The 12,909-nt window shown below is 39.1% G+C and overlaps 1 protein-coding gene across 1 annotated transcript in view; it reads right to left on the reverse strand.

Moving 5' to 3' along the window:
* Positions 1 to 358: 358 nt before the first annotated feature.
* Positions 359 to 12,909, reverse strand: part of SLC25A17 (solute carrier family 25 member 17) — a 45,711-nt gene continuing 33,160 nt past the window's right edge. The window contains exons 5-9 of the mRNA XM_047066745.1: positions 7,366 to 7,482; positions 5,573 to 5,718; positions 5,392 to 5,487; positions 2,930 to 3,012; positions 359 to 1,001 (exon numbers count right to left, since the gene is read on the reverse strand). Of these exons, the coding sequence (XP_046922701.1) occupies positions 854 to 1,001; positions 2,930 to 3,012; positions 5,392 to 5,487; positions 5,573 to 5,718; positions 7,366 to 7,482 (590 nt within the window). The 3' untranslated portion in view covers positions 359 to 853. The remainder of the gene's footprint in view (positions 1,002 to 2,929; positions 3,013 to 5,391; positions 5,488 to 5,572; positions 5,719 to 7,365; positions 7,483 to 12,909) is intronic.

Below are 12,909 nucleotides of genomic sequence, written 5' to 3' on the forward strand. Positions count from 1 at the left end.
CAAGGTGTCTGCTCTCTCTCTCTTTTCTATGATTTTTACCATCTGGTTGTAAACCCAATGTGATACTTGAATAAGGGGCAACTTTTTAAAATGTCTTTTGTGCTGACAGTCTATTGGGGCTTGACTTGATGGGGCTTGTATGGAAAAACATAAAACTTCAAGCCTTTTGTAAGGAAAAGCCTGATTCAAAATAAATATTTTTTAATTATGTCAAGTACTAATGAATAAGTGATGTTTACAAATACTTCATAAGAGAATCATTTGGGATGAACTGTTTTCATTTCTCCCACAAAATAAACAGCTCATGTACTAAAGACGACACCTTTCCTTAAGGAGGAGGAATAAAGCTCAACAAAAATAAAGTCATGCCTGTGGCACAATCATAGTATGTTTAGTGAGGAAAATACCAAGATTAAGACATACAAAAGCCTAAGAGGAGAATTACATGGTATTAAATACATTCCTAGAACCTGGGGGTTCAGGGAAAAAGAACAGCTGGTAAATTTAAGAAAGATTTTAACTGGAAAAGATAACACACGAGAGCAACAGTCCATTCCCCTTAAGAAAAACAACAAACACCCACAATCTTTCATTTTTACGTTTTCAATAATGTTTTCTTTTCATATGACCATCAGACCAACCTCCCCAACAAAATTCAGCCAACCATCATAAAAATGAAGTGGTCGACAGGTCCAGCTGGCTCTATTCCATGTTTACCCTTAGATGCTTTTCCAGCCTATGAGGGTAAAGTTCATGGAGCAGGCAGCCAAGAGTAAAAAGAGAATCACTTCCCTTCGCACGGAGGGAAGCCCGCATCTTGAGTAGCCTTCTGCACTCTGCGGGGCGAGGTGTCTCAGCGCTTGCGTACGTTCTTCAGCCCCATAACTGTGAAGGTAGCGGCCGTCAGTTTCTCGTAAACAAGGAACATGAGAGCAGCGGTGAGGACTGTCTGCAGCAGTTTGGCTTCAAGGCCTTTGTAGAGTCCCATTATTCCAAACCGCCTGAGAGGAAAGAGGTTTGAAAAAAACAGTTAAGGTTTTCTTCACAAAAGTCAACTCTTGCATCAAAGAGGCACGCCACCGCTTAGCCCTGGGGGGATCCATTCCAAGACCCTCAGTGGACACCTGAAACCGTGGGTAGTACTGAACCCCCTATTTTTTTCCTATACATACACACCTATCATAAAGTTTCACTTGTAAATTAGGCACAGTAAGAGATTAACAACAAAAACTAATAATAAAATAGAACAACAATATACTGAAATAACAGTTACGTGAATGTGGTCTCTCTCTCTCTCTCATAACATCTCTGTTCTGAGGGGAAGTGAGGCGGATGACACAGGCATTGGGACTTGGTGCTAGGTCCTATCGACTTTCTGATGATAAGTCAGAAGGAAGATCGTCTGTTTCCATACCATGGCTGACTGGACACCTGAAACCATGGGAAGGGAAACTGTAGATAAGGGGGGGGGGGGTGTGTGTGGATATTGTATTTGCATTTCCCAAATTTTATATAAGTGGAATCATACAGTATGAATTTTTTGTCTGATTTCTTTCACTCAGCACAATTATTTTGAGATCCATATTGTTGCATGTATACAACATTAGAGAGTCCTTTTTTATGAGCAGTATTTCACTATGTAGATATATAATAACTTGTGTATCTATTCACTTGATGATGGGACATCTGTGTTCTTTTCAGTTTTTGATTCTTACAAATGAAACTATTAATATCTGTATATAAGTTTTTGTGCAGACATATTTCACATCTTTTGGGTATATAAATTGACTGGAATGGCTAGGTCCTATGGTAATTCTATGTTTAACTTTTGAAGAAAATGGCAAACTGCTTTCCAAAGTGGTCATCATACCATTTCATTTTCCCACCAGCAGCACAAGGAAAGTTCTCGATGCTCCACATTCTTGCCAACACTTGGTATGGTGATTATTTATAGTTTTTACTTTATACCAATTCTTTATCTTTGATTTTTTTCATCCCGAGCATATTCTGGATTTTTTAAGACAATCCCCCCCCCCCCCCCAAGAGACAGAGTGTGAGCATGGAGGAACAGACAGAGAGGGAGACACAGAATCCGAAGCAGGCTCCAGGCTCTGAGCTGTCAGCACAGAGCCTGATTGTGGGGCTTGAACCCATGAACTGCAAGATCATGACCTGAGTCCAAGCCAGATGCTTAACTGACTGACCACCCACGTGTCCCAAACATATTCTGTTTTTACAATAAATTTATTTTCAAAATATCTTACATCTAGGAACAGAAAGTTATGGCAGCTTTTGCTTCAAAGGAGGCCCCTGACTTATTTGACATCCCTAAGGGTCAGCTTCTTTAAATGAAATGAATTCAGGGAAATGATGAAGGCACCTGCCTCACAGGGCTACTGTTAGGATTAAGTGAGATTACCCACGTGACGCGCAGAGCTCAGAGTCTGCTGCAAAGCAAACACTCAAAATGTTAGCTACTCTTATCATCATCATCACTGTCGTCATCATTACGATAATTACTCTTACTCTTCCTACTACCCCCTCCCCTCCTTCTCTCACTATGACTACTGCTCTATAATATCTGTTTATTTGTATCTACAAGAGAAGTCACAGGATATACCACTGATGACAGCACTACTAGGGCAGAACAGTCTCTACATCAGATTATAGGAGGCTTCCCTCTCTACAGGAGTCCCGTATATTTCTAAGTAACAAAGAATAAAGACCTGAACTTTTTCTGTAACTTCCCCAAATGCTATCATACTGCACTAAGCCCCTAAAATGAGAAATGTCTGAGCACAACATGCAAGAAGAGGTTTCTAGGCTACCACTGCCAAGGCAGTAGTGCAAGTTAAGCAGAATTAGCTACTCCCTGGCAGAGATGGCTGTTGAAAGACAGGACAGAATGTGAAGCATTTACAAAGCTCACTTTACTCGTTGGTGAAGAAGATAGAGAACATTCCGAAGACTTCCCAATGTTCTGTTTTCTGGGTTTAGTCTGTGGCGTCCAAACTGGGGAAGAAGAAAAAAAGATCAATTTCTACTTGCAGAGGAAATTATGTTTGAGTAAGGTCTTATAGTATACAGTAATAAAAACATCCAATTACTATGTAGATTTCATGAATCTTCTCTTTTTCAATAAAATAAGTGAAAATAAGAAATATTTTTCAATGAATCAAGCATGAGAATTTTCACTTTACAGAGAATTATGGGAAAACTCTACCTCAAAAGAAAACAAACATGCCCACAATGAAGATTTAGATACTGATGGTATGGTTTGCCCTCCAGTCCTTTAAAAGTTCTGATAACCACAAATCAGAACCTCTTCAGTCTAAGCTCTTCACATTACATGTTTATACTGTAAAAGTATCAAAATACATTTATTTAGATGCTGCTGAATTCCTTGTATTAAGTATCAATTTAAAAATAGCACATCAGGGGCGCCTGGGTGGCGCAGTCGGTTAAGCGTCTGACTTCAGCCAGGTCACGATCTCGCGGTCCGGGAGTTCGAGCCCCGCGTCAGGCTCTGGGCTGATGGCTCAGAGCCTGGAGCCTGTTTCCGATTCTGTGTCTCCCTCTTTCTCTGCCCCTCCCCCGTTCATGCTCTGTCTCTCTCTGTCCCAAGAATAAATAAAACGTTGGAAAAGAAAAAAAAATTTTTTAAAAAAATAAAAAAAAAATAAAAATAGCACATCAGTAGAAATACTTCTAACAGAAGGTAATAAATTTTTGAACTGAAATACTTTCACTATCACCCCCATTTTATCTACCATAAATACTTTGAATTTTTTTCTCTAAAACTGATTGTGAATCTGTCCATGTCTTCTCTCTCCTCTCCTCTGCTACCACCTCAGTGTAGGCCACCATCACCTCTTACCTGTACTACGGAAATGGCCTCCTGATTGCCCTCCCACCCTTATCTCTTAGCCCTATGACCAATTCACCACAGAAGAACCAGAGGAATCTTCTCGAATTGTAAATCAGATCACACCACTCCCTAGCTAAAAGGCCTTCAAAAGCTTCCCACTCAGATGAGAATAAAATCTAGAATCCTCACTTATAGGCTTCCCTGCTACTTTCCTAATCTCAGCCGGAGCCCACTCTCCAGCCACAGTGGCCTGTTTTCATTTCCCAATATTCACCAAGCTCTTAGCACAACATGTTCCCTCTACCTAGAATGCTCTTTGATACCTGGATCCTTAGGTTCTTTTAAGTCTTGATTTTTATACATGCCTCTTCAGAGGAGCCCAGTCATCTTCAATCATCCCATCTAAGAACATCTGCACCATGCCCCCCTCCACTAAATCTCAGAATGCAGTTCACTTCCTAGATAGCTCTTTTCTCAATTTATAACAACCTATTTATTCTGCTTATTTATTGGTTCATTCTTTCCTCTGTTACCTCCAGGAGGGCAGGGATTAGGATTTTTATTCACCATGTGTAGCCAGCTCCTCACACAGAGTGGGCATTAAATAATTGAATGAAAAAAACAGAAATTTGAAAGCTCTTCAGAAAAACTAAATCATTAATTCCTCCTGAATGAACTAAAGGAATCAACTTCTGATTTTGTAAAGATTAACCTAACCAAATCACCTTTCATGAGAAGGAAACAAACTTATACTTTCCCAAGGTTGTTAAAGAAATTTGCCCCACATTTGGGTTTTCTGAGACACTATGTTAACTGGAAATTACAAATATAATCTTTGTTCCAAACCAAACAGGAAACCAAGTGACAGCCAGCCTAGCGGGCAATATATCAAACAAATGAAAAAATGCATAAGGAATGCTCCAGCCTACCAACTGACTACTTTATTGCTTTGTTAACACTGTTTTAAACAGAGAAATCATATATTTTATTTTATTTTTTTAAATTTATTATTATTTTTTTAACGTTTATTTATTTTTGAGACAGAGAGAGACAGAGCATGAATGGGGGAGGGTCAGAGAGAGGGAGACACAGAATCTGAAACAGGCTCCAGGCTCCAAGCTGTCAGCACAGAGCCCGATGCGGGGCTCGAACTCATGGACCGCGAGATCATGACCTGAGCCAAAGTCAGCCGCCCAACTGACTGAGCCACCCAGGCACCCCTATATTTTATTTATTTAAAAAAATTTTTTAAGTGTTTATTTATTCTTGAGAGACAGAGACAGACAGACAGACAGACAGAGCATGAGTGGGGAAGGGGCAGAGAGAGAGGGAGACACAGAATCCGAAGTAGGCTCCAGGCTCTGAGCTGTCAGCACAGAGCCCAAAGCAGGGCTCGAACCACAAACCGGGAGATTGTGACCTGGGCAAAAGTCGGATGCTTAACTGAGCCACCCAGGCACCCTGAGACACCACATATTTTAGAACGTTGTTTGATTAGATGCAGGGAGAACCCCAGCACTCACCCTCAGAATTGACTGTACCGTCTGCATGGGATAAGTGACTGTGGTAGCAATCGCTTTGGATATTGCACCAATGATGAACACATCCAAAGAAGAAAGCTGGAAAGCGAAAAAAGAACAAACCACATCAATGCAAATAAGACAATGTCTGAGATTATTTGCTGCTTTCACAATCAGGGATTACCTTCATTCGTTTCTTTAGAAGTTGCCGTTTTAAACCTTCATAGAACATGAACTGGATGGCAGGATTGAAGACCAACAGCAAGGAAGGAAATGTGCCATTCCATAAAGCCAAGATTCCTTCGTCTCGAATGATCTGGTGAAAAGCGTCTAGGCAAGAAATCAAGGACTTTTGAGGACAATCCCCTAACTGGACAACACAATGTGAATTTTGTTCAAATGTACCCAGAACACAAATCATACTGGTTCTATTAAAATTTCCTTCTTGCAGTGATATTCTGGGGGCAACCTCATCAGTTAACTACTTTTTGATAATCATTGGACACTGACAGTCGCCAGATTATTGAGACACCAACTTAAATCATAGATAACTCTTCCTGACAATCTGGCATTACAAAGTCAAGTTTTCTGGGAATGCAAGCTGGTGCAGCCACTCTGGAAAACAGTATGGGAGTTCCTCAAAAAACTAAAAACAGAACTACCCTACGACCCAGCAATTGCACTATTAGTCCTTTATCTACGGGATATAGGTGTGCTGTTTCGAAGGGACACATGCACCATGTTTATGGCAGCACAATCAACAATAGCCAAAGTATGGAAAGAGCCCACATGTCCATCGATGGATGAATGGATAAAGAAGATGTGGTATATATATATACAATGGAGTATTACCGGGCAATCAAAAAGAATGACATCTTGACATTTGCAACTATGTGGATGGAACTAGAGGGTATTATGCTGAACGAAATTAGTCAGTCAGAGAAAGACAAACATCATATGATTTCACTCATATGAGGACTTTAAGACACAGAACAGATGAACATAAGGGAAGGGAAGCAAAAATAATATAAAAACAGGGAGGGGGACAAAACAGAAGAGATTTATAAATATGGAGAACAAACCGAGGGTTACGGGAGGTGTTGTGGGAGGGGGGATGGGCTAAATGGGCAAGGGGCACTAAGGAATCTACTCCTGAAATCATTGTTGCACTATATGCTAACTAATTTGGATGTAAATTAAAAAATAGTAAAAAATAAAATTAAAATAAATGCATAAATTAAAAAAAAAAAAAAGAAAGAAAGAAAGTCAGGTTTTCCTAAGTAATAACCACCTCCACCACCACCACCACCACCACCATTGGGAACTCTATATTACAGAGAATTGTGAACTGATACCCTATGTGTTTCATAGCAAAGTCCAGGACAACAAGAGATAGCTCCCTGGGTCCATTATATAGGATCTGACTAATAAGGAAACTACTGTTCTCATTACAAAGATGGAAACATGGGAAAGGAGAACCAGGTTATGTAGTACTATTAAGCTCAAAGTCATCAGATATTAATAAGATAGTTTTATCCAAAGACAACACTAAAAAACAACAACAACAATAAAAACCACAACAGTGTAGATTATTTTTTAGAAATATTTACCCCTTTCCACCAATAGTCCATGTAACAACAGTATACTTCTCTAGCCCCTGACTTTGGGTTTGGCCATGAGATGTGCTTTGGCCAAAAGGACGTTAGCAAACAAGATGTGAACAGGGGCTGGAAATATCCTTGTACGACTGGACGTGTCCTCCTGTGCTTCTGCCATCACCAAGAGAAGAATATGTGCAGGCTGGCCCCAGCCTCAACGAGTCAAATTCTTGTCAATCCACAGACACATGAGCTAAACAAATGCTCACTGTTAGATGTCAAGATTTGAGGCTCTTGGATAGGCAGCATTATGGAGGCAATAAATTCCAGATAGAGAAAAGAAACTCCTTAAATAGGAACTTACCCAAGAAACACTTACCAATAATACCTTTGTAGTTGGTTGGTACAATGTCTTCATTCCTAAATTTTGCCCCTTGCAGCTTCAATCTGGTGTTTACCACCCAGAGTGGAGTTGTTAGCAACACATTCACCACACCTTCCAAAAGAAAGAGGAGACAAAGGGAAAGCAAAATGTAACCTTTCAAGCTTTGCTGTCTTACCTTACATCTATGTACCAATGTTTCATTTCTACTTCTGCCACTGACCTACTAGGAGACCTGAGGTAAGGCGTGTCTCTGTGACAGGGTACAACACAAGCCACTACTGTTAGAAGCAATTCAGAAGCCTTGCAGATAGCAAACTGGCTGGCAGCAACACTTTCCACGTGAAAAGAGCAAGTTTCCTCACTTGTATAACAGGACGTGATCTATTTGTCAATTTGTAGAGCATCCAAAGCAGCAATTTTGATCTAGCCTTATGTACATTTTTAAAATAACAGAAGGCTTATTGATCACATGCTAGGTCCATGACAATATCTGATAAAACACACAACTTACAACTCTCACGTAAGTAGCTTACATGGTTTTAAATGAGTATGGATTTGGTACAATGGGTGACAGGTGGGAGAAAGTGGTGACATTTGAAAGAGCTTCACCAGGGACTAGATAGAGGCTCACAGAAGAGTTCCTCATCACTTAGGGAATTAGGATAGGCAGGCAGCAAGCAGTAGTTATGAACCACCACAAAACACCTGAAACAGCTCCGCAAGCATCGCGATCCTTACAAGCTTAAGGATGGGGGTCTTGGCCCCCCAAAGTTGCCTCAGAGTGGAACAATACAATGAGCCAGGTGCTTCTTTTTTGAAAACACATGATCCCAAGTTAACACCATCTTGAAATTTTAAAATATTCCTCATCAGTCCTGGAATGATTTAAAAAAAATACCAGATAGAGTTGTAACAAAGTGCCTGACACATAGTAGATACTTTATAAATATTTGTTAAATAAACGTTGAACAAATGAACCAATGAACAAATTCAGCAAACAACCACACATAAAGCTGTCTGGCTCTAGCCATGCTCTGAGGAACCAAGAGGCAAAATCCTAAGGAAGAGAAATCTACTTTTACTAAAGTCATTTAAATACAACAGGAGAAAGAATGTTTTGATTTAAGGAATCTCAAAACACACTATTCAGAAAACACAGTCTAACTAAAGACAAGCTTGAGGAAACAGCCAAGAGATTCAAGTCCAATTTTTTCATTTGCTGTATACAGTTGCTAAAGAGAGACATTTTGTTACCCCTTTCTTAAGAGCATCATGAGAACACATTTCTCAAAATGAAAGACATCAAAAAATTTTATGAGCTGTATTTATTATATTTTTAAAGAGTCACATAACTTGAGTCATCTTTAAGCTATGACTCACTGTATTCATGCATTGTCACGTAAGGCATTGATCATTACCTGAAAAAGCCTTACCTAGAGATTCTTGCTCGTCTTGTTTTTAAAAAGTGCCAGTGCCCAGAAGACCATGACAGAAGAGTATCAGTACATGACTTTTTAATGGCTTTTTGCCCAGACTCTATAATGTCTTCCTATTCAATGTACATATCACTTGACTGAAAAATCAACAGCTGGAAAAATCAGACTAGAAGGTACTACTGAGCAGTCTACTTTTTTTTTTTTTTTTTTTTTTAACATGAAGACAGGAAAGCTCAGGAACAGAGATCACAGGCTTCTGTGGATACTGTAGACATAGCATACATACCTTCCTACACAAATGAAATGGGTTGTCTGTTAAACAAATTCTTTAGAAATCAAAATTCCTTTCATGTTCTATTCAAGAGGTAGGCACTCACAACTGAGGCAATGCAGCCTCAGTTAAGATGTAACCATCATTGAAAATTCTGCTTTCATAGCTCTTTCTGCCCATGGGTCCTGTCCCCATGCTTTAATAAAATCACCTTTTTGCACCAAAAAAAAAAAAAAAAAAAAGAAAGAAAAAGAAAAAGAAAAAAGAAAGAAAAAGAAAAAAATTCTGCTTTCATATCTCTGTTATTAACATGAGCTGAAAATGGAGAGGGTTCTAAGAACAATCTCAAGTACAAAAATGCACTACATCATCTAAAGAAGAGTACATAAAATCCTTGTGAAAACATTAGTATTTCAAAGCTTTGTATCTGAAAAGTTCAAGTACTTTGTTCATCCTCTAAGCCAAAATAGATGGAGAGGTATTTTTTGGCCACTATAATTTTACGAGTTCTGAGAAAAGACACTCAAAATATTTGAGGATTCAAAACTTTACTAAAAACTTACAACCTATATAATCAAGCAAAGGACAGCATTCCATGGGAGAAAAACAAGCTACAAATGGTCATGAGGAGGGATTCCAACTGTCACTAATACACGAGGGATATGGCTGAAGGGGAAAGAAAGTTCTCTGCTTATTTACAAACCTGGGTAGAAAATTCTTCTTTCAGTTCCAAGCTGTGGCTGATGCTTCAGCTCGAAGATGGGAATACTAACACTTTATCTACTTAAATACAAGAAATTGTTTTTCTTTCAATTTGAATGACTCTATTTTTATTTGTAAAAAATCATTTATAAGAAAACAGAAGCACAAGTAAGAAGAGATGAACAGTAACTGAACACACATACTAAAATCGTATTCACTGATTCAGGGAATAATTGGAATATAGCTATTTACTTCTGGAATCTTGAAAACAAAATAGTTTTATCACCAGTGAGTCTTCTTTGTTAAAGGAGAGAAAACATCAGAAAGTCTGCTAATTATGTGTGTGCCTCTGGGAAATAAGTGCAATTACTACTGATAAAGGAAAAGGGTAGGCAGATCAAGGCTATAAATCTAACCATAGGGCTCCCTATGAAGGAATGCAACTTGACACCCAAGAGGAACAAACCCGCCTTACGAGATTAAAGACCGGAGGGCAGGAGAGGAATATGAACTGTCCTAACAGTAACACCACTGGCATTCAAAAACAGTTATTGGTAAAAATCCCGATTTCATAAAAGTGGCAATTATCTTCTTCATTTAAGTTTTCCTTAAGATTCTGTTCCCAAATCCTTTCCCAAGGTATCAAGCTATATGAGTCTTTTTCCTATGAAAATACAGTAAGTAATAAATTTCTATGTTTCAAGCAGAACTTGAATAACAATAATACTGTTTCCAGTACTCCTTGGAGACAAAGAAACTCATTTCTACAGTGATTTTAGTACATGACATGGAAAAGAAAAAGTGGTTCTAAGAATGCATAGGTATTAAGATGTGGAAAAACATTTTACAAGGAAAATTTTAAAACTCAAAAAGGCATTTCCAAAGAATTCCCTACCTTCAGAAAAAGACAACCTATAATCAGAGAATCTCAGAATTATAAAGGAGGACAAAATCCATTTGACCAAGTGTCTCTCAACTGTGATACAACTGACATTTTGATTCTGGGCTGGATAATCCTTTGTTTGGGGGCAGGAGTGGGGACGCTGTATCTCAGATGAACAACAGTTAGTATCGGACAGACAACAATAGTTGTAGAGGAATGGAGTTATTAAATGGATTAGTATATTCAAGGAATCAGTTTTCCAAGAGAGGATGGGAGCCAGTAGAGATCAAGCTAGAGGTAAGCAGTATCAACACAGATCTTGTATGTTGGGTTCTCATCCTTTTACACTACAGGTGCCATGACTTTATCCTATTTGCAGGTGGCAGACATGGAAGGGTTTGAAGCTGGGGATAACATAATCAGATTTGGGTTTCAGGACAGCAGTTCTCCACCATCTCTCTGAGAAGACATGTAACAAATGATGCTCACAACTGACACAGACCCATTGCACCTTTCTTTCACATACTCAAGAAGACACTACAGAATGTAAGTGAATTAGACTGATACTATGTCTTTTCTCCAACCTAATTATGTCAATTGTATCTGTTATGCAGGCAAAACTCTGCAAATATGGGGTATGTACAAGAAAAGGCACAAAACTCCCATAGTGAACTGATATACCTTGGCCATATACTAAAAAAAATGAGGGGCGCCTGGGTGGCTCAGTCGGTTAAGCAACTGATTTCAGCTCAGGTCATGATCTCGCATTCTTGAGTTCAAACCCCACATCAGGCTCTCTGCTGTCAGCATAGAGCCTACATCGGATCCTCTGTCTCCTTCTCTCTGCCCTCCCTCTCAAAAATAAATAAGGATTAAAATATACATATATACATCTTAAGGTAAAATAAAATATAAAGTATGCTATTTATGACACTCCCTAGGTCAAATGACTTTTATAAATTTTTTTTTTAACGTTTATTTATTTTTGAGACAGAGACAGAGCATGAACGGGGGAGGGTCAGAGAGAGGGAGACACAGAATCTGAAACAGGCTCCAGGCTCCGAGCTGTCAGCACACAGCCTGACGCGGGGCTTGAACTCTCTGACCCTGAGATCATGACCTGAGCCGAAGTCGGCCGCTCAACCGACTGAGCCACCCAGGAGCCCCCTTTTTCTTTTTTTAATTTTTTTTTTTTAATGTTTATTTATTTTTGAGACAGAGAGAGACAGAGCATGAACGGGGGAGGGTGAAATGACTTTTAAAAACTAAGTGCTCTACTATACCAGTCTAGCAGTGTTAGGTATAGGGGAATCTACTGTAATGGCAGATGTGTAACAGTTAGAAAGGAAACAAGCAGAGCACAGTGAGAGAAAATAACAAGGGTGTTGTGTGCCTGGTGGAGAATGGGATGTGAGATATTAGCAAATAAACATCTCTGAAAAATTAAAAAAGATTTCATCATATATCTCATGAATTAGCAGTTTCATGGAAAGTTATATGAACTAGTCCTTGACTGTGACTCGTAATCTTTTAAATGTAAATACATAAAACCATAGAATCTAAAATGTATTGAAATCAAGATATTACAGGGGCACCTGTGCAGCTCAGTAGGTTAAGGATCCAACTCTGGATATCAGCTCAGGTCATGATCTCACGGTTCATGGGATCTAGCCCTGTGTCAGGTTCTGTGCTGACAGCATAGGCCTGCTTGGGATTCTCTCTCTCCCTCTCTTTCTGCCCCTCCCCTGCTCATACACACTCTCTCTCAAAATAAATAAACATTAAAAAAAAATCAAGACATTACAAATACTTGGTCTCAAGTATTAAGGATAATACTAGATTGCCATCTGTTGCAATTGTGTAAAAAGGAAGATCCCTTCTGTATAAGACATCTCAGGATCTATTCTGACTTTTTTTTTTCCAAGTGAACAAATCTTAAACTTGAGTTCTTTGAGTTATGACAGTGTTAGAAAACTATTCTTCCAGAAAGGTTAGCTGGGCAAGACCATGCAAAGTAGGTTAGTGAGGAAGACCTCAGAGGCAAGAACAGAATAGAACAATGGTCCAGGTGAGAGATGATGGTGCTTGATTTTGGGAAATGGCTATGTATATGGAAAAGAGGGAACAGATTCTAGAGATACTTAGGAGACAGAATGATGATGGTTCTTTTTTTTTAAAGTAATCTCTATGTCCAACATGGGGCTTGAACTCATGACCCCAAGACCAGGAGTCACATGATCTACTGA

Source organism: Lynx rufus, unplaced genomic scaffold (assembly GCF_022079265.1).
Source record: "Lynx rufus isolate CCGP_SWC_20201006 ecotype Redwood Valley unplaced genomic scaffold, mLynRuf1.p SCAF_7, whole genome shotgun sequence".
Taxonomy (NCBI): domain Eukaryota; kingdom Metazoa; phylum Chordata; class Mammalia; order Carnivora; family Felidae; genus Lynx; species Lynx rufus.